This window comes from Hipposideros armiger, unplaced genomic scaffold (genome assembly GCF_001890085.2).
Source record: "Hipposideros armiger isolate ML-2016 unplaced genomic scaffold, ASM189008v1 scaffold_578, whole genome shotgun sequence".
Lineage (NCBI taxonomy): Eukaryota > Metazoa > Chordata > Mammalia > Chiroptera > Hipposideridae > Hipposideros > Hipposideros armiger.
The window spans coordinates 342,568-365,042 of record NW_017731928.1 but is presented as its reverse complement, the minus strand read 5'-3'; the positions used below and the strand labels follow the sequence as shown (position 1 = coordinate 365,042).

The window sequence follows — 22,475 nt, the reverse complement described above, 5'->3', positions numbered from 1 at the left end:
CTTACACTGCTTTAGGGAATCTGGTGAAGCCCATCAACCCCTCCCCAAAGTAAAAGGAGTAAATAAAATATATCAATTATAAAGGAAACCAGTTACATTAAAATATAATTAAAATATTTTTTACTTTGATGTAGCAATTCTTGTCCTTTTTATACGTTATTATATATGGTATATACTATATAACTTAGTATATGGTATATGTTATATAGTATGTAAGTTACATATATAGTATATAGTCATAAATATAAGCTATATGTTATAAATGTTTTATATTTGTTATCATTTATATAACAGCATATATAGTAATAATAAATTTATGAACATAAACATATATCTAACAGCAAGTCTGGTAAATACTGTAATTTATAAGCAGCATAGTTTCTAAGTAAACAATATTTCAAGATGACGTCCGTGACTTTTATGTGATATAGAAACATCTGGGATTTTTATTGGTGACAAAGCCACAGGTATTGTTAATGCAATTACTGTGGTTTGTCGCTTTCATAATTGAGGGAAACACTAAAGTTCAAGTAGGGGTTAGTAGAAACAAAGATGTCAAGTTTTTCCCATCCAAGTTCAGGTGTGCTCTGAATTTTATCCATGGGCTTCCGGTTAAGAAACACTAGAAGGGCGTCAGGAATAGATCAGGGCTGGTGGAAAGCAGGCAGCATCAGAGGGGATTTTTCTGCTTCACTGGGTCACTAATTATCTCAAGTCAGCCTGACCACCCTTTTCACACTAAGCTGACTTATCACAAAAAAGGCTCTTCCTCTTAGCTTAAAGAGGGCTTCCCACAGCAACATGCAAACAAGGGCCACAGGGAGCCCCTCCCAGCCTTCCCTCCCCGCCCGCCCCAGGCTCCATGCGGGAGGCAGGCAGAGGCTCTGGCAGCTCTCCTGACCCTCTCTTCACTTCCTGCTTCCTTTTTAACAATCTTCCTTCCAAGTCATGTGCACCTACAGGCTGCTGCCAACTGCACTGTCTTAATCCTGCCATTCTCAGTCAGAAGTGTCTAAGACAGTATTGTAACAAAAAAGAAAGACTTGTGAAATTTTTTTGAAAATAAGAGTGGCCCCATTCACAGAAAGGTTTAATTAAGAAAGGCCTAAGATATCTGAGCTATTGGGAGAGAGCAGTGGATCCAGAGAACACTGGCACTGAGTGCCAAGGTCTGGGATCTGGGCCGGGTTTCAACCATATATTCCTGTAAGTCAGGCTCCTCTGTGTATCCCTCACTCCCTCATGTACAAAATAACAATTCTTTAAAAGAAAAAAATTCAAGAACTTCCCATGTGCCTAAAACACTATGCCAAGTGTTTACCCTTCAACATCTCACTTTTTTCTCACAGGAAACATGTTACAGAGGTACCGATAATCCCACTTGACAGATGAGGAAACAGAGGCACAGAGAAGCTGAGTGACATGCCCACCTTTACAGAGGTTGTCAATGAGCACACTCTGAGTCCAGCCTGAGCCTATTATCAATCCCCCCATGTGGTGTCCCCGCTGCTGGGACTTCACAGGAATACCGGGCACCAATTCTCTCCCATTTCTATTTGATGAGATTATGTATGAGAAAGCGCTTTGCTGGCTGTCAGTGACTCTGTGTAACAGATTTCATTCTTTATGAATAGCAGTCTGGGGACCTGCTTGCCTTAATTTTCAACAACGACACATGGATCCCACCCAATCTGTCCAGGCCTCAGGCGCACTGCCCAGCTCCTAACATGCTTAGCTCTGAGCCCATGCTAAGGGCTGAACAAATTCAATCCCCATGAGTGCAGGCAGAAAAACAAAACACCCACAAGCAAATTCAGATGTACACACTGGAGACTGAGGCTTCAGAGTCAGACGTCCCCAGGCCTCTCTTTCCGGGATCAATTACTTTTTCTTGTCCACATAATGCTGGTTGCAATATTGGTTAATTTTGTATCCCCAAGAACAACTCCACTCACCTTTCTTTCTTTGAAGGCAAACAAGCTTTACTCATTTATTTCAAACACACATCACTGTTGGTGTCAGTGTTAGAAATGTTCTGCTCCACCAGAGTAGCTTAGCATCTATACTCCTGCCAAGGTCTTCTGCTGTCATCCCCTACCGGAAGTTTCCCTGAAGTCTGAGGCAAACATGGAGGTTTCCTTTAACTTCCTTATATCCTGACTTCATTTCACCAGACCAGGGGGACTTGAGACTGGAAAGGACTGAAGAACTTGACTCACTCAGCCACTAACTCATTTCATCATCTATTTATTGAGGACCTATTATGTGCCAGCCACCCGGCTACACCCTGAGGAATACAATGATGAACCACAAACATGGGCCCCACCCTTGTGGAGCATACAGTCTTGGGACAAAGGGGATTATGGTCACAAAGATGCTCTGAGAGGTGACATTTAAACTGAGTGCTGGAGAAGGAGAGCAGAAACAGCCAGTGCTGGGATACATAGCAGAGGACATTTCAGGAAGCCACCTGTACAAAGGACTAAGGAGAGATGTGACAAAACCAAGTGTGAGGGCTGGCCGAGTGGCGCGATGGTTAAGAACTCGCTTGGGATGCCAGAGGGCCCCGGTTCGGATCCCACATATGAGGGCCAGTGACGCTGCCCTCCACAGCTAAGATGCTGAACAACAGCTCAACCTGGAGCTGGGCTGCCATGAGTCGCCGGCGACGGCGTAGGCTGCAGTCCCTGTGGTAGTGGGTTGCCATGGGCTACCGTATGTAGCCAGCAGCCAGCGTGAGCGGCCAGCAGCCGCAGTGAGCGGCCGTCCAGAAGCCGGCGACTGATCTGCCTCGCCAGAGAAGAGCGCAATGATGGTGCCAACTTGGGCCAGTGAAGCAACGTCCTCCACAACTAGACTGAAGAACAAGATGACAGCAACTTGTCTGTTCCCCTTCCCCCAATTCCCCCAATAAAAAAATCTTTAAAAAAAAAAAAAAAAACCAAGTGTGAGCGAGGATGAGAACAAGCAGAACCTTACCTGTTGATGGGAATAGAAACTGACACAACGCTCTTTGGAAAACAACAAATCTTATCTAGTAATGTCCCTGGTACACACCCATGACCTGGCAAGGCCTCTCCTGGGTACGTGCTCCAGAGACGCTCCTACACGTGTACCCCAAAAGAATGACTGCAGAGGCAAACAAACTACTACGAGGGGACACACTGGTGGCAAAACTAGTAAGCAAAGCAAAGCAGTGATAAACTCCTAATTCAGGAGAGTGGTTACCTCTGAGGGGAGGAGAGAATAGAATCAGAAAGACAATAACAAGGTTCATTTTCCTAAAGCCAGGTGGTAGGCTCATGGGTGTCCATTGCATTGCTATTGTTTATGTCTTATGCATATTTTATCAATATTTTTGTATCTGTTCAATATTTCATAAGAACTATTCTTTGTATCCTAGTGCTGTGTGGAAAATGGATTTGAGGGGGAAAAGGTGGAAGTGGGGAGATCTGTTAGGAAACAAGGGCAGCTATTGATGCAAGGAATAACAGTGGCTTGGAGGAAAACAATGATATGGGGGAGATGGAGAGAAAAAAAATGCTTCCAGGCACAGTTAACCTGTGATTTTCAAGCTGGGTTCAAGATTTAATTTAACGAAACCTTCCTGGAGGGTGTGATGGGAAGAATGAGGGAGAGGGGGTTTACGCCCTAATTTACTTAACCCCTTGATTTTCATGGAAGTAGAAATCAGAACCCAAAGATGAAATGGAAAAAATGAGGGGCAGAACAGACCAGCACCAAAATCACTACCACCCAGCCCCTTGCCTCTTCCCACCCAACCTTGTGGCAGGACGTGACCACACATTCTGATACACCGGAACTCAGCAGCTGCACGCTGACAGCACGTCGGCCCCTATCGACAACAAGAATGGTGTGTCTTAGTCCCATAGAGACTCGATCAGAATAAAATTATTTAATAGCTCCTATCTTAGTGTAAGGAGGTTAAATCCAATTTAGTGGTTTTGCAAAAATTTGAGGTTGGCAAATCAAAGTAATGAACAGAGATGGCATTCCAGTTATATATATTTTACCACAATAAAAAATAAAATTTTTAAATGGCATTACACGAAGTTTGTTGACGTTAAATGCTCAGCCATTTAAAAGTGATCTACTCTCGGGCCGGCCGAGTGGCTCAGTTGGTTAAGAGCTAGCTCAAGAGCTTGAGCTCTGAACAACAGTGGTTCGAGTCCCGGCCCGAGCTGAGCAGCCACTGAGCTACCAACAGGTGGCAGGATGGCTCAGCTTAAAAAAAAATAAAAAAATAAAAGTGGTCTACTCTCATACACACTGATAGATCTATCCATCTTTGGAAACCATTTTTTTTTCCATTTAGTAAAATTCATCTAATTATCATGCACATACCCTTTAATTTAGTGATTTTCTACTCCTGGGATTTTTTTTTTAAAGATTTTTATTGGGGAATTGGGGGGATGGGAACAGTGCTGGGGAATTGGGGTAAGGGGAACAGACAAGTTGCTGTCCTTTTGTTCTTCAGTCTAGTTGTGGAGGATGTTGCTTCACTGGCCCAAGTTGGCACCATCATTGCACTCTTCGCGGGAGAGGCAGAACAGTCACCGACTTCTGGACGGTCGCTCACTGCGGCTGCTGGCTACATACGGTAGCCCATGGCAACCCACTGCCACAGGGGCTGCAGCCTACGCCGTCGCCAGCGACTCACAGCAGCCCAGCTCCAGGTTGAGCTGTTGTTCAGCATCTTAGCTGTGGAGGGCAATGTCACTGGCCCTCACATGTGGGATCCGAACCGGGGCCCTCTGGCATCCCAAGCCAGTTCTTAACCATCGCGCCACTCGGCCGGCCGTACTCCTGGGATTTTATCCTATAGATATTTTCACACATAAAGGCAATGACAGGCTATACATAAGAATGTCTGCTGAAGCATCATTTGCAATACTGAGGAATTTTAATCATCCTAAATGATCAGTGGAGAACTGGTCAAAACAAATTACGGTACAGCAAATAATGGAATGTTAGATGGTCTAATTTAAAGGGTATTTATACGTACTGATATTAAAAGCTCTCCAAGATCTATTGTTAAGTGACAAAAGGGAAGTATCTATGGTATGCCACCATTTGAATGAGACATTGAGCAAAACATATGTACATACATATACACACATGCACACATATTCATACTGACATATGTATAACATATATGCATACCGATATGTATGTGTATGTATCAAGGAAGGACATCCAACTAATTTAAAACATATAAATGTATATCATTTTTACTGTATTTCAAGGCACGTGAGGACACGGTAGGCATACACTAAATATTTTTGAATGACTAAATTCCCCTAAGCTTTTTATAAATCAATTTCACACTGTGTTCCTCTTACTTATGAAAACTTGACCCCAAAATGCCATCCAATTTTTTGTCATTTATTTATTATCAATTTAACCGTCTCCTCAGATAATTTGAAAAAGCTGGTCAGGAATCACCATCGGAAAGGTAATTCCCGCTTAAAGACTTCCACACAAAACTATCCTGGGATACAACCAATGAGGCAGACTTTCCAGCCAGGAAAGTTCTTGGATGGTGATTATTTAATTAAGAGGTTAAAAAGGCACATGCCGTTTTCTGTTCACACAAAGGCGATAAGGTTTCGCCCCTGCCCGCACTCACATACAGTAGCAGTGTGGCATACTTCCCCACGTATGTAATGTGAACTCAATCCCTCTGCTTAGTCTGCTGGTAAAACGATAGGGGCTATCAAAGGGATTAATCGTATTCCTTCATTCTATACCCTTTAATCCTAAAATAAGCAGCTCTAAATGCATTCCGAAACAGCATATGCACTTTTTCCAAGGGTGAAATCAGTGCTACATGATGACATTCCTGAAATGTTCCAGGTTATTCCTGGATAAATAATGGTGCAGACGCATGGAGAAACTGAACAATAGGAAAAAAAACACTCACTCTCGTACATCTATTATAACCACATGTCATTCAATTTACCCTAACAACTTATAAAAAGTCAAGTTTTCAGAAGAAGTCATCCCTGCCTCAGAACAGTATTTCCTGGAACAGCACACACGCACTTAGCAAGTACTCCTAAAAATAAAGAACAAGTTTGTATTTTCAACCACCGAGAACACAGTGGGTGCACTCTGGCTAGAAATGACAGTTCCAGGACATCTGTTGAAACAGTCAAAATTAATTCTTGACCCTTGGGCAATAGCCAGTATAATAGAGCCTCTCTTATGCAATATCATCAACATCTGTAGTCCAGTTGGAATAAAATTCGGCTATGGATGACTGAAAATCCCAAATAATAACCTAAACAAGATGGAAATTAATTTCCCTCTCATGTAAATACAGTCTGGAATTATGTAGTCCAAGGCTACAGCGGTGTCTCTGGTCACCAGGGACCCAGGCACTGCCTGTCTTGTTCTGCGTTTCTCAACACAGGGATTCCACCTCATGGTCCAATTTAGCTGCCTGAGCTCCAAGTATCACATCCACATTCTAGCGGGCAGCAGGCAGGGAAACAAAGGTACATGCTTTACCTTAAAAAGCACTTCCCAGACATTGTACCTACTATTTTTACTTACATGTCTTTGCCTAGAACTTAACCAAATGGCAACCCCCAGGAGCAAGGAGAGCTGCTAAACAATGTCTTCATTCTCAAGCTACGTGCCAGACAATGTTATGAAGGTTATCTTTCTAAGGAAGAAGTAGACAATAGATGTGGGGACAACCAGCAGTGTCTATCACATTAAGGAATCACAAAATAATGACACAGACATATCTTAATTATTTTCTTGAAACACATAACCATATATTCATTTAGAGTGAGAGAGGCGATTGCATATGGGTTTACATCTCACAGTACCTTATATTTCACACATACACACACTCATAGTGCATCTTCATCAACTTCCAGTGTGGGGGTTTTTTTTAGACCTAAAAAAGTGTCAGAACCTAAAGAAGTAAAAAAAAAAAAAAAACTAGCTCCTTCTACAATTTCTGCCTCGTTCTTTTATAATTGTTTTGTCCAGAACCTAATCCAATTATCTTGTTTTTAGTATTCATTATTGAGGTATTTTCAAGCATTTGGCTTAGTTTTCATAAATATAACAACTCTCTTCTCGCATTCTATTTCATGGGTTTATGAAGGTAGCTTATGTAATTATAGCAGGTATTACTGGCATAAACAGGTTTAGGAAAAAATAAATTCACTCTTGGTAAATATACAACTCTGCAACAACTAGAGGGATCAGAGGAATGAGAGCATCCTAAAGAGGACCTACTAAGTGCACGTTTTACAGAGGATATGGAGATCTGGGGTTATCCAGCAAGGGGCTTGAGTGAAGAACTTCTGTCCTCTTAAATGTCTTCTTGCCACAATCTCCTCAGTTGGCCACTTCAGCGGGAAAGCCCTAGTAAGGCTATCACACTGTGCTGATGACGGGGCCCTTCCTGATTCGATCAACTACCTCCCTCAATCAATAAATGAGGGAAACTGAGGTCCAGAGAGGTTTCCAAATATCAGAAGTGCACTATGCACTTCCTAAAGGCATTTGAGGCTTGCAACATTTTCCAGAGCTTTCTCACTGGGTAAGAATGCTCTTAACATTGGGAGCAGGAACACCTTCATGGAGAGGGCACAGTGTCACAGAATGCAGAATGTTCAACCTCCCTGTCTCCAGCCCACAAAATGCCCATAGCAGCACTCCAAGTCGTTGTGATGAGAAAACAGAAATGCAGCCAGGAGTGTCCAAATGCCCAAATCCCTAGATGCAGAAGTGATTTTTTGACATCGTAGTTTTATAGTTGTTTTTCTGTCATCTTTGAAATCACACTATCACTGCTATGGACCATGTTTACGCCCATGGACAATTCCAACTCCTAAGGACTCTTAAGAGGTCTTTTAAACTCCTTGATGAAGTGAACAAAGCTTAGCCCAAAACATACGAGTATGCATACTATTTTAATAATTCCTCGGAAACGACATGCTATAGTTCATTGAACACAGACTTCACCATTCTACACAAATATATTTTCTAATGGCTATTCACATTGGACTCACAAATAAACAGAAACATTATTAAGAAAACAAATGATACCTTCTCATACATCTGCCTGATGAGATCTTTTGCCCAATTTCCTAGTGAGTTGTATGTTTTTTCTTATTAGAGCTGTTTTCATATTATAAAAAGTAAGTCTCTGTACATCATACGTGTTCCAAATAATTTTCTCAATTTTTCATTTGACAATCTTAATTAAGCTATTCATGTCAAAATAATCCATCTTCCTTTATGACTTCTGAGTTTCTCATCGTCCATTCATTTATTCAGTCGTTCAACAAACTCTGTTGGGATTTTTGCTACGGATCAAGTATTTGTCTGGGTGTTGGGGGGATTTAACAAGAGTCATGGAAGAAAATATCCTCATGAAGTTTACATTCTTGTGTAGGCTAAAGTAATTAATTCTAGGGCAGAAAAACCCAGATAAGCCATTAAAAATATAGTGTCAGGTAGTGATAAGTGCTCTGAAAAAAACCCAAGAGACAGGAAGGGAAAAGGGAGTGATCGGAATGCTATGTCAGGATGGTCAGTGAACCCTGCTCTAAGGAAATGATATTGGAGGAGAGGCTGGAAGGGAAGTCAAGGAACAAGCCTTGTGAACATCTGGGGGAGCCAGTCCTGGGAGAGGGCCCAGCAAAGGCAGATGCTATGATGTGGGAACATACTCGCTGAGTTTGGGGACCAGTAAGGTGGCTAGAGGGCAGAGAGTGAGGGAAAGAGAAAGAAAGAGAAAACATTTGAATTTAGATATGTCTTTTACTTTCCAAATTTGTAAAAGCATCCATCCACAATAAAACGTTGTTAGAGTTCTCTATTAACCTCTTGGTATTCCAGATGGAAAGCTGCTTGTCCTCGCACCATTCTAAATCCTTCCCCTACTGCGTTTACGTGTCACTTTTCTCACGTACCACTGTCACCATGCCTTCCATCTAGCTTTGGAGACGTTCTGTTCTATCGCAGGGGTCTATTCCTGCTCCAGTCCCGTACTGTACTGGTTTCACGTCTGTCGTCTTACAATGTATTGTACTATCTGGTGGGGCCAGAACCTTGCATTAATCCACAGTCATCTTCATAGATACCAGGCCTTGGCTGGTTCAGCTTTCCAGTTGATGAAAGAGGTTAAAAACCACTTTATTAAATTCCACATTCTACAAGGGATAGGAACGCGGCGGCCAAGAATATACTAAAGCATAAGTGGGGGCTGGGATTCTCTCTCCAATATAAACTCCTAGCTCTCAACATCAATACCAATCCTTCAACAGTAATCTCAACTACTTGTGGTAAGAAAGCTTGTGGAATGCTAACGTGGACAGCCATTTAAATCACGTTTATCTGGTCTCCCTGAGGTCACCATCAAATCCTGGAAGGCTGGGCTATGGTGTTGGGCAGTGGTTCTCAAACTCTGCTCCCTGGAGCAGTACTAACAGCAGCACCTAATTTATTAGATGTCAATTCTAAGCACCAACTGAGATCTAATGAATGAGCTCTATGGGGAAGGGGAACAGCCCTACCAATGTGCAGAGTCGATCAGGTCCCTACAGAGCCAGGAGCACAGCGTTTAAGAGCCCAAACTACAGTCAGAACCCTAAGCTCTAACCTTGGTTTCAATGCTAACTAGCTGTGTGACCTTGGGGAAGTAACTTAAACTTGCCTCGCCTCAGTTTCTTCATGAAACCAATTTAAAGAATAGGTCTATCTCACAAAGCTTTTCAATAATTAAACAAGAGAACACAAGGAACATGCTTAGAATCTAATTATCCCTGGCATATTGTACATGTTCATTTAAGGATAGCTAATATGATGATGATGATGATGATGATGATGATGATGATGATGATAAAGAAAAAAAATCATAACTTGCTTTCATTTTATTTCAGATATTTTATTCTGAAAAGCCTAGATTCAGTCATGCTGGATTTAACAGAAATCAAGGGATGGGAAGTACAATTAATGTTATACTTTTTCTAATTGTGTTTACACAGAAGCGGAGAGGAGTGGAGTGAGTTAACTCTGACAGGGTTTTGTGGAGATGGTTTGTATTTCTAGGATTACGAAGAATTTTTTCTAAAGAAGCCTTTTTTTTTTGCCTTTAAAAATGAATCAATTATATAACCTAGACATTAATTGAAAGGCCCCAGGGCCAAAAGCTCTTCCCACAAATAACTGTCCACAGACTACCAGTTCATTTCCTATACATCTCCCTGGCAAAGCCCAACAAAGGCTAAGGGAAGATGGATGGAGTTTATAGGGTGACCTGGGGGTCAACTGATTCAGACAGCTGAATTCATCAATATGGGTAGCAAATTCCACCAACTAATGATGGCTTGTCCAATCCCCTCCTGTTGCAAGCATTTAACTGTGCCTAGAAAAGACAAGTAAAGCGTATTCTCAACAAAGGTGCCCCCAAATCAAGGCCCAGCCCTCCTGGGCCACTGTAGTTTTACAAATAACACCTTTAGAAAGCCCTAGTTAGGGCTGCTTAAGAATATAAAACTGTATATGCTTTATTACCACAGTGATTATAATGGGTTGAATAGTGGTCCCCCAAAAGAGACATCTACCTGGAATCTCTAAATGGGATCTATTTAGATAAAGGGTCTCTCTGCAGATGAAATTAAATTAAGGACTTTGAGATGAGATTACCTTGGATTGGGGAGGGCCCAAATCCAATGACCAGTCCTTATACAATAAAAGAAGAGCAGAAAAGGGGACAGAGACACACTGGAAGGATACCACGTGATGACAGAGGCAGCGGTGGGAGTGACACATCTACCAGCCAAGGATGCCCAGAGGCACCAAACGCCACCAGAAGCTGAGACAGAGGCATGGGAGGAATTCTCAGAGTCTCAAGAGGAAAGCAACCCTGCTGACACCGTGATTTTGGACTACTAGCCTTCAGAACTGTGAGAAAAGAAATTTCTGTTATTTGAAGCCACCCAGTTTACAGTGGTTTGTTTCCGTGTCTCTAGAAAACTAATACAACTGTGTAAAACTCTAAGTAAAGAAACCAGACTAGATGGAAATCACACCCTGACACTGAGAGTACTCTTCGGGTGATGGGGTTACACTTTTTTTTTTTTTAATCATTTGACTTTCAAAATAGAATTTTCCAAATTGTGTACACTATACATATATCATCCAACAATTTGATCAACAGTAATTTAAAATAAAAAGAAAACTTACCTCAAAGATTGTTACCACCAAGGTTATGAAAATTTAAAGAGAAAAAATATTATCTGAAATCCCGAGCAGTAGGAAACATCTATGAAATTGTTCCACCTTCTAGAACCCAGAAAAACATATTTAGGTGTCCTTCCCACGGCTTCAGCTATTTCAGACCTAAGATTATGGAGGTATTCCCCAGTTATCTATTGTCTCCAAATTTTGGGCTTCATATAGATGAAAGGAGCCTGTCATAATTTCCAAACAACTCAATAAACTGTTGGAAAAGCTCCAAAGAGAGAGAATCATCAACGATGCAAATGACAGGAGCACTCCTGGGTGCCTGATTGGGAACAAAAGACTTTTGAGAAATTATATTATCAGAGTAATTTCATAGTGTGTTGAGAAAAGAAAACACCTGCATTTTTTTAAATAAGTCCCCTGGAGGCCTAATTCCTCAGCACTTAAACTTGGAAGACCTGCTCTGCGTGTTACATGTACACATAATGAGCCAGTTTTTAAGACTTGTGAAAGCGGTTTCTGCATCACCAAGTAGTTTACCAAACATAAAATCAAATAACGCTCTCATTAAATGCTTTCCAACGGTCAAATATGCTTGCGTCTGTTTTGCAACATGGTATCAGGACCGGTAAAGCCTTGGGGAGCATAAGGTAAAAGGCATGGGTCTGAAGACTGGATAATGGCCATCATGTTTATTTTTAGCTTATAGACTTAAAGTTGGCTGCTTGAAGGGATATGCTGCAAACTCCTTTCCCTGACTGATCCCTTTTGTGGAGGTTTCCTCTAGGAAACACCCAAATGACATTTCTGGAGGCAAGGCCCCCACCACCACCCTTCACAAACTGGCCAGATTGCTGGATTGAACACCAGAGCTGCAAACAAGCTGAATGGAGCCCCCTTTATGTATGCAGATTTGATTAGAAAAATGCCAGTAGCCGCCTATTGGAAATCACATTGTATTTAATTCAATTTCCCACCTTTCAGACACCCCAATAAGCTCAACATCACACCCTCTGATTTTATAGGAGTTTCACCTTTAAGATCCCGGTCTCAAACAAATCAACTAGCCTAGGATTCTTCAGACGTTTTGTTCATTGTAGACAGCAGTCAGATCTCATCCCCAGGACACTGAGAATGTAAGACTCTGTTTCCCCCAAGGTATAGTTTTATATTTAGACCAGGAGAGTCAAAATGCCAGAGCTAAACACTCTCTCTCAGTTAAAGAACTTGTGATCTCAAGCCCTGAAGACTTGGCTGCAAATCCTGACTCTATTACCTATTACCTGTGTGACCTAGGGCATGTTACCTAACTCCCTAAGGCCTCAGTTTCCTCATATTTAAAAAGTCGAAGATAAAATACACGCCTCAGGTAACAACATGGATGATGTCACGTTTTGAGAATGCTATGGGGTGATGCATGAAAGAAGCCAAGCACACAGCAGGTTCTCAAATAATGTTATCTCCTCCCCAGTAGCATCTCCCAGGCTGGGAATTTAGCTGCTTTGACGGCTTGCTCAGCACAGTTGTCCCTAGCAAGTGGCAACTTTACTGTCATTCATATCATCCTTCCAGTCGTGTATATTCACTCACTTGCTTCTTCAAATCAGTAGTCTCAAAATCAGATGTCTGCAGCAGCCACCCAGTAATGTAAACGAGTGAGGCAGGCCAGGTGTAACCAACAGGGAATAGTGGGGACTGTGGAAAAGCTGAACTTTTGTGTTCTATCTAAAAACAGGAAGCAATTTAAGCCCAGAGTTGCCAGAAATTTTCATTATTCCAGAGAAAACTCCAGATGTGATTTTTTTATACAAAATGCCAAATGTTGGCAATTAATTAATTTTTTAAATATCATACATTGTCAAAAAAATATATAGGTACAGGCCAGATCTTCTCTTAGGGGTTTCCAGAGTATGATCTTGGGTTCAAATATTGTATAAATATCTTTGTCTGTCATGCCTTAGAAGACAGAGATTCTGCGTAAGGACTGGAGATCATGTAAATGAAAGTGTTTACCATGGCACACCGGAAGTCACAAAACCTCATACTTTAAGCAGGCTTGGGTCAAATACCAGGGGTGCCAAAACAATGTATACACATGACTTGTAGTCATCTTTTGTTATCAGTATATATTGTGTATTGCAATTTTAATGTTTTTTTTTCCTTTCTTAGACTGTGTATACATTTTTTTGGCACACTCTGTAGATTAAGTATTGCCTTGATGATGTGTAATTTTCATCTTGGACATGAATATTCATGGTCCAATGGGTGGGCCTCTTTTTTATGCAGACCCCAGGGGCAGAGTTCAAATGCTGTCTTCTTGTTAGAGTTTGCAAATTGTTTTTTGCAGACATCATATGCACACTTCACTTAAGCAAAGAGATTGTGAGGGTACAGGGTCCAATTCTAAGCTCCATTTCATCTCAAGTGTATATGGCCCCAGCGTGTGATGGGCTGTATGAAACCGCTATTCCATCAGGAAGTCTCATCCCTTTAGAAACCAAACACCCACATAAGAGAGGAGGACTCCACTACCTCTTCTGAGCTAAGTCCCTAAGAAAAGAAACATCATTTAACAAATAAAGGGTTACAGCTCATGGTGGGGAACTGACTTCTCTGTCACAGGGCCATGAACCAGGTCTTCTTACTCCTTATCCAATCTTGTTTCCATTAAACTTTCTTGCACCCACAAACATACATGAAGCCCCTGCTATACACCATGCACAAAGAGATACATGCCACGTATTATCCCATTGAATTCTCATAAGATAACCTCAGAATAAGTTAAAGTATTCCCATTTTCAGATTAGAAAACCAAGAAAAGTTCAGAAAGATTAAGTCACTTTCCCAACAATGCTCAGTAAGAGAAGAACCAAGACTACAATCCGAGCAAAATGTCTTCAAAGCCTGTCCCTTTAACCACTCGGCTATAATGCTCCCACCTAAGTCCTTATAAGCTTCCTAGAGGTTTTCATGACACTGCCTGAAAATACACATTTCTCCCCAGAGTTCACCCCCCATGGCTCTCCTATACACGAGGCAGGTAGAATCCTTTTGATCTCAAAATGCTCAGTGATCTGGGAATCATTTCCTTTAGGGAATGCTCCCTGTGTCCACAGGGAATTCCCTCTGGGTACTCATTTATCACAGAGTTAAAGAATAATCTTCTAGCTTTTTGAACTGGAGTCCACAAAATAACAAATTTATTAGCTTCCCCCTCATCCCACCAACCTTAAGCAACAGAAACATAAGGTTGAATGACAACCCTTCAACAGAAAATAGGTGTCACTTTCAGAATTAAAGACAAATAAAATGTATTTTGAAAACAAGATGACTGACATCCATGCTCTGTGTTTTCTTACTATTCATCAGGTACAAATTGTCACGCAGGGTGATTAAACAAGGATTAATTACGAGGTTGCCATACAAGCTGAGATGTTTCAAAGTTTCAGCCCAAAGAACACATAGATATACTCAAATTGTTTAAAGAATAGGAATGAATGTTGGCACTATGTTTTTGGAGGGCAAATCTGACAAGAGCTTCATGTAAGCATGCTGTAGCACAAGAGAAACTACTGCCATATAGTATATAAGGAACAATGGAACACCACCAAACTGGCCACGAATAGACAAATTTTAATTCAGTGATAACCCATACAGTACATTTGAAAAACTAGTAAGTGTATTAGATCTTTTTGCCTGAAATGTAAAAATATCCAGAAAGTATTTCTAAGTAAGCTACAAAAGACCACATGCACAATGCATACTTTCTGTAAAATCTTGTTAATAAACCGTAATTTGAATGAATTTGAGGAAATAAACAGCAAGACATAAACAACAATATCTCTGGCAGTTTCTGTACGGCGCCAGGTAGTACACACTTCCAGTGTTGGACCATGAGGGCTGGCTTAATGACAATTCTGCTATAGCAAAAGCAGCAACTAATGACACTAAATCAATGGGCATCGCTGTGTTCCATTCAAACTTTATTTATGGACTTAAAATTTAAATTTCATATAATGTTTATGTGCCACAAAGTGTTATTCTTCTTTTGATTTTTTTCCAACCATTTGAAAATTATTCTTGGCTAGTAGGCTGTACGAAACAGGTAGCAGGCTGATTGTGTCCCACAGGCTATAATTTGCTGACCCTTGCTCTCAAAGGTATAATTAAGGGTTTTCTTCTCTGCCCTATGTATGTTTTGCGTGTGTGTGTGACTTTTAAATCTTTTGTAATAGCCATGTCTTATTTAAAATCAGAGACAATACAGATATATTGGAATGAACTAATATGTTTCCTCCAGGAAAAAACCTAATTAAGGTGTTTCAGCTTCTATTGGGCATATTACCAAATGCAAATGACATAAGGTGAGCCAACCAGCAACCATCTGAGCTGCTAAAGTATCTATGCCTACCTTGAGGATTCCAGGCATAAGTCTTAAGCACATATTTGTGCACACACATGTACCACTTTCCCCCACTTTTCTTGGCACATCAGATGACTGAGACAGAGTGTTTTTCCTCCCCAAGCAAAATAATCGGTGGGGACCCATTTCGTAGCCAAATTACAATCCACAATAGGAAACCAGGCCGGCCATCTCCCCCACATTACTGCCCCAGTCATCCATCAACACAATTGCCAGGGCAACTAAGGAAAGACGCTTTTCAAGGCGCAGTTTTGGTTGACCCAGGAGCGCTGCTTCTGGAGCGACCAAAGCATCCTGCCTGGGAAGGCGGCCTTTGTCCGGAGACAAGCTGCTCTGCATAATTAAACGACCTCACCAAGCTACCACAGCTCTGGGCTTTCCAAGTCAGCTGCTTGTGAAAGTGCAACTCCAGGAGGCTTGGCCTGAAAGCCCGCCTTTTAATGCTACAGTCAAATCTACATTTATCAGCAAAACTGAACCGTTAAAGGGATTACAAGGAGCTTAGAATACATTGGCGGTTCATTGATCTGGTCTTGCAAGCCTCATCTCCCCACGCCCTTTAGAAATGGCTTTGGTCTGTTCCCTGGTTCGATGGCTGCCTTTGATTTTAGCACCATTCTCATCCAAGTTGGGGTGGTTGTTTCCTCTAGCCCTGATTCAAAAAGGTGCTCAGATTCCTCTCTTCTAAAACTAAGAGAAGCTATTTGCATATCCCCCTAGGTAGTGGTAGAGACCAGGGGTTGGCCAATATTTTCCTTAAAGGGTCAGGCAGTAGATATTTTTGGCTTTAGGGGCCATACAGTCTGTTGTGACTAGTCAACTCTATGACAATAGGTTAATAAATAGGCATGACTTTATCTGGATAACGCTTCATTTATGGGCACTGAAATGTGAATTTCATATCATTTTCATGTGTCATGAAATACTCTTTTGATTTTTTCCACCCACTAAAAATGTAAAAACCATTCTTAGTTTGTGAACCAATCACAAACCAGGAAAAGGGTCACATTGGGCTAGCAGGCAGGCCCTAGTTTGCCAACCCCTGACCTAAACCATTGCTATTCAAAGTGTGGTCCCTGGACCAGCAGCATCAGCATGGTCTGGGAGCTTTAGAAATGCAGAATCTTAGGCTCCAGTTAAGCTTGTTGAATCAGTATCTCCATTTAAACAAGCTCCCCTGGCAATTCATACACAAGCCAAGCCTGAGAAGTCCTGGTCCAGACACAGGATTTTGAAGTCAGATGGGGTGGGAATACCATTGACTAGCTGGCTGTAGAACCTTAGGCAAGTCGTTTAACCCTCTTTCATTATCTATTAAAATGGATATAAATAACTGCAACCATCTCCAAGGACTGTTGTTAAGTGAAAGATAGGAAGGATGTAAAACACTTGCCGGCCATTGTCAATGCTTTAAAAACGGAAGCTCATATTACAGAAGCTTACTATTTTTTAACTCATATTTGGAGAGATGAGAAGGCTCACTCAGGATTTGTGAGTTCCAATCACTTCCGGAACCTGACAGACAACCTAAATATTTAAAGAAGTCCTTGAATGCAACTGGAATGTTGGAGACTAGGGTGAGCCGAGGTCACACCCTTGCTTCTAGCAAACAGCGCTGTGTACTTACAATTATTGACATGAGGCAAGGAGGCCCCCTGTTACTACATATTTGGATTTTTCCAAGAGAGCTGGAAAACTGGATTTTAAGGTTAGAAAAAGCTCCTTTTTTACCATATTGTGCAGACCCAATAAAACCCATCTGCAAGCTGGGTATGACCCAAGGCCCTCTAGTTTGTGACCGTTGCCTAACAGGCAATTTACAAGAGGTGGTGAGTCACAAGGAAACCAGCGCGGGTTCTAAAGCCAAATCTCAGCAGCTCTGAGCCTCAGTTTCCTCATGGGGAAAATGATTGCATCTGCCTCATAGGGTTTGGTAAGGATTAAAAAAAAAAATGTATGTAAAACGTGGAGGCACAGCTCTGGGCAGAGTAAGCACTCACGGTTATTATCGCTGATGCTGTTTTGGTATTATTACTACTATTTTTATTTATCAGTGCGTAGGCATTCAAAGGGTAAACCTTCACTGTAAAAATGGCTATTATTCTCTCCCTGCTCAATCTGGTAGCAAACAAGCAAACCCAATTAACCCCCACTCAGAAAGCCATCTCATAGCAGAGTACACTAAGTGCTTGGTTATTAATGATTGTGTTCTGGCCGCAGTCCATGAAGATGCCTTAATCTTCCTCTTAATGAAAATTCCCTCCACGGCCCCGCCCGGCCACTGCAGGGTTTGCGCTAGGCTGTCCTGAGGAGCAGCACCCCACTTGGCTCCCCAGAGGCCCTACATCAGGTGGAGGGGATCACTTTGGGTGACAATTGTGAGCCCTCTGCTCTCTAAGACACATAAATCCTTGTGGGGATTTTCAGAAATCCTACCAAAAAATCCCCACATTTGCCACCTCAAGGCGTGGATAACAATAAGAATGGGGAGAGAGTATGACAACTCAGGCAAACCCCCATGAAGTACAGCGGACACCGTGCTGGGCATCTTTCCTCACACACAAGCTGCTCCAGAGTGTGGACAGCAACTCTGCGTGCTCGTACATGGTGCTTGGTGTTTCAAGTCGGCACTTCTCAGTCTTCACCGTGCTCACACCCATCAGCTGGGGATCTGTTAAAACTATGGCTCACATGCAGTCAGTCCAGCGCAGGCCTGAGACTTTGCGTTTCTAACAAGCTTCCAGGAGATGGACATACTGATGGCTCCCGCCCCAGGTCCGAGTCCACAGGATCCTCCTGCCGGCTTCATTTAGGTCTCTGCTCAAATGTCACTTCCTCAGAGTCCTTTCCTGACCACCTTATCTAAAATGTAATTACCTGTTGAACGAGGGCAGGAATCTTGCCTGGTTTGTTCTTTGCTATATCCCCAGCACCAGCGGGGTGCCTGGCACAAAGCAGGCACTCAAATATTTGTTCAGGAGAGAGATCCCAGTTTGACAGCTGGGAAAAATGAAACTCAGGGAGCCTAAGTCATTTGCTCAAGCTCACACAGCTTGTCAAAGCCAGAGCAAGACACCAGTCCATCTCTGTCTGGACTTCAAAGTCCCATCTCTCTCCTCCACACCAGAGGGGGAAGCAAAATTTGTTTACAACACACTTCCTCCCTAGAACTTGAATGCCTTTGTGCAGGAGGCAGTAACACAATTCTGTTCTGCTCTGAGGAGCTGCCTGCTGTGTAGACAGTGCACTGCGGGACCAGTGAGGAAGCAGAGAGGCTAGTTGAGAGGCCAACAAGCGGTAATGTTTCAAGTGCCTGGTCCTCTGGGGTTAGGGAAGTTCACGCTCGGTGAGTCAGCCCACAGGCAGCTTTTCAGCCTGTCAGGCAGGCCTTTTGCTCCTATCCGGGCACAACTGTCTCTCCAGTCAGAGGTGTGAAAAGTGAGCACATTGTGTATTTCAAACTGCCAAAAAGAATATTGCGCTGTAACCCACAAATGGTTGTCCCTCTTCTCCAAAAGGTCACCCAGAAGTATACCCAAGGGGGAAAAGGAGGGAGCAAAAGCGAGGGGCTGCTTCCTTTCCAGCAATGGGTGGAAACGCCATAAAAACCCCATTCATGAGTCAAAGTGAAGTCTTTCTGCTGCTCATGAGGAAACTGCTTCAGCATGAAAACCTATCTCAGCCTAATGAAAGGGTCTCTTTCCAAGAGAAAGGCTCCATAATGGGCTGAAAATAAAACACTTGTTTTCCCACCACAAAGTCAGCTGGGTTAAAATGACTTAAGGGTCTGCAAGAAGCTGTGGTCATGAAAGTCTATAGTGAACTGGACACCCCGCGGCCTCAGACAGGCTAGTTATGTTTCTTCCTGAGCAGCGGTTGAACGGAAGCTAAAAGTAATGAACAAAAGTAGCTAATATTTACTGGGTGCCTGGTACTGGGCAAACAATGTGTTTTCAGAAATCTCATTTAATCCCTACAATCGCACCATGAGGTAAGTCATTGTTCCCATTTAATGGTTAGGGAAACTGCGATCTAGAGAGAGTAAGTAACTGACTGGAGGTCAGACTGATGTGGGGGTGCCAGGTACACCCCACACTATACAACTACTCCACAGGCCTCCAGTCAGAAGTTAACCCAAATGCTCGAGAACAGGGGAGACGCTGAAAAGCACTCTCCTGTTTCCTCCACCTTTCCCACCCCCATTCCAGCATAAGATTGATCAGAAAGGACTGGATCTGTAGTTCCGTATCCTGGGTTTGGCTGACAAAATAAGGCTTCTACACCTATTCCCATGTATCACCCACTTTCACATCCGGGACACACAAGGGGCTGTAACATTGGCACGACTGATGGAGGCCTATGTCTGTCCATTACATATTTATAAGGTCGGCTGGCCCTGCCTCTGACACAGAAGTTATTAAATGCTCGGGAGCCAGAGGGCTGCGCTCCGTGCCCTGAAACAAAGGCAAAGAGACTGCCAGACCCATCTGAGGCAGAAACAAAAGCATTTAATTTCTGAAGGAGCCAGTTGGGAGTTTCCTTATAACTGGGTGCCCTGCACACATTACCAATGGGGAGAAAGTAGAGAAGCATGCACAAAGGGAGAAAAAAGATCAAAGGCTTTTCTCCCTAGAATCCAGAAACAGCGCTCTTCAAAGGGGCATAGGAGTGGTGGGGAAAGGGAAAAAGATGCAATAATCAAAGAGAGAACATGTTATGATGTTGGAGAATTTTCTCCTGTCACTGGTTTTTTCTTTTCATGAAGTTGCTAAGAAGGATCCACCTCTTTACGTCATCAAACTGAGAGCCGGCAAGCCTGCACCCCAACTTTTTCCAACCAGAGCCCCAGCAGCCAGATGCACTGGGAGGGTACCGAGAGCCCTTGTCTCCCAAACATAATCATTCCAATCCAGTCTGGGACTGCCTGGAAGTCAACATTCACAGCACATTAATAAGAAACATCTGGCCACCGAAGAGGGTTGACACAGCGCAGGCGGGCAGCGGTGGATTTGTGGTTGGGACCCAGAGCTACAGGGGCTGAATTAAAAACACAATTGGAAAACACCAGCCAGTCCAGGGAATCCTACAAGTGCTGCACTGGGGCACTTGGAAATTCCATGCCCAAGTGGAATTGTTTGGGGTTGAGTGACTTAGATACACAGAGTGTGGGTTCGGGGGACCCAAAACTCACATCAGGGAAATGCTCTCCTGCATCCCCTAGTGTCTGGCCACCACTTCCACCTTCAATATTTGCAGCAGATGTAGTCCCGCTCTTAAAGGAACAGCCTTTGCATTCTTTCATGTGGCTTACAAGTAAGATTTACAAAAAGAGAAAAACATACGTGTGTGCATATGTTTCTTTTCACGTACATACACACATATACATATACTGCCCGTATTGCCCTCCTGACTGTGTTTTTTTTAGAAATCAGATTTAAGGTATCCTACCTCCATTTATGCAAGGCAAACCCAGGGCACTGGTCACCACAGGCGTTACATGGCTGGCCTCTCTCTATCCGCCCCAGTCCAGTCAACTTCAAAACAAAAAGACAACACAACATGTTTCCACCACAGAGGCTCCTTCCAAAGCCCCACTTGTGTGCCGGGCAGGACGCCCTACTCTTTCCACCCCACCTCATCTGATTTGACTCCAGTGTTCCTCTCTGAGGTGGGGGACGTGGAGCAGGGCACTGCTGCTGTCCCGGGGGGTGGTCTCCTGTCTGGGGAAGGGGGTGCGGACCCAGGCAGGCTGCCTCTAGCATAGGCACCAAGCCACCAAAAAATGGCCATGGCTGGGGCTTTGTCTCCCAGAGACACCTTGGTCACCCGGTTTCCAAGAAACAAAAGCAAGATCTTTCTGTTCCCGGAGAAGCGACCGTGGAATGCTCGCCTTGGACCGGGCTGGTGCTCCTGAGAAGGGGGCAGCACAGGACACCCCAAAAGACAGCCCCAAAGTCAAGTCCACGTCTAAAGCTCCAAGAAGCTGGCCGCTGGCGCTTTCGTGGTGGGATTATGATCTGCCCTAAAGGAAGAGGCGAGGGAGGGGGCTTTACGGGACGCACCCAAACTGTGTCATTGCGGGCCACAGTTTCTGGTCTTCCTCTCGCCCGGTCTGGGAATCCGGACTTAACCCCTTCTGCGCCTTGAATGCCTCTAGCGCGTTCCGGCCATGCCTCCGCCCACCCGCACGCCCGCCCGCGGGGCCGGCTTACCTGGGGCCACAGGTGCGCGGCCGCCGGGCACAGGGAGACCGGGCAGGGGCGCTCGCGGCGGCCCAGGGGCACCCGGAGATCTGTCCCGCTCTGGTGGGGGACACTCACCGAGCGGCTGGAGAGTCTTTTCCGGGAGCTCCGGCTGAACATGGCCGGGAGCCTCCTGCACTCAGCGTGTTCGGTCGGTCTGTCCGCGCCGCGAATTGGAGGGAGGGTCACCTGGGCGGGCACCCTCGGCGGCCGGTGGCCGGGTTGTCTCCGCCTCGCAGCCTCCGGCTCTCTGTGGAGCGCACGCCTTCTCCTCCTCCCTTCCCTGTGCCTCTCGCTCTCCCGCCCGCAGGTCCCTCCCTCTCTCCCGGCATCCCCCCGCCCTCCGCGGCTTCGCCCCGCGGTCCACTGGCCCTTCCCATCCCTCCCCCGCACCCTGGCTGTGCCTACTTTCTCCCTTTCCTGCTTCCCCGCGGACCCACTGGGGCCAACTGTAGTCCAGCACCTGGGCTGCCCCGCCCCCAAAGGCTCTTCCCTCACCCGTCGCAGAAGTTAGGGGCAGGAACCACTTCAAGGCCGCCTGCTGCTGTGGCTGGGGAAAGGGGGGCGGGGGG

General features: G+C 43.9%; 1 protein-coding gene across 4 annotated transcripts in view; it reads right to left on the bottom strand.

Moving 5' to 3' along the window:
- Window positions 1-22,182, bottom strand: part of PRICKLE2 (prickle planar cell polarity protein 2) — a 349,626-nt gene extending 327,444 nt beyond the window's left edge. For 2 of the 4 annotated variants that reach the window (XM_019624096.1, XM_019624097.1), the window contains exons 1-2: window positions 21,874-22,182; window positions 21,110-21,195 (exon numbers count right to left, since the gene is read on the bottom strand). In XM_019624096.1, the coding sequence (XP_019479641.1) occupies window positions 21,110-21,195; window positions 21,874-22,023 (236 nt within the window). In that variant the 5' untranslated portion in view covers window positions 22,024-22,182. The remainder of the gene's footprint in view (window positions 1-21,109; window positions 21,196-21,873) is intronic. The other 2 variants (XM_019624098.1, XM_019624099.1) reach the window with 1 other exon arrangement.
- Window positions 22,183-22,475: the final 293 nt, after the last annotated feature.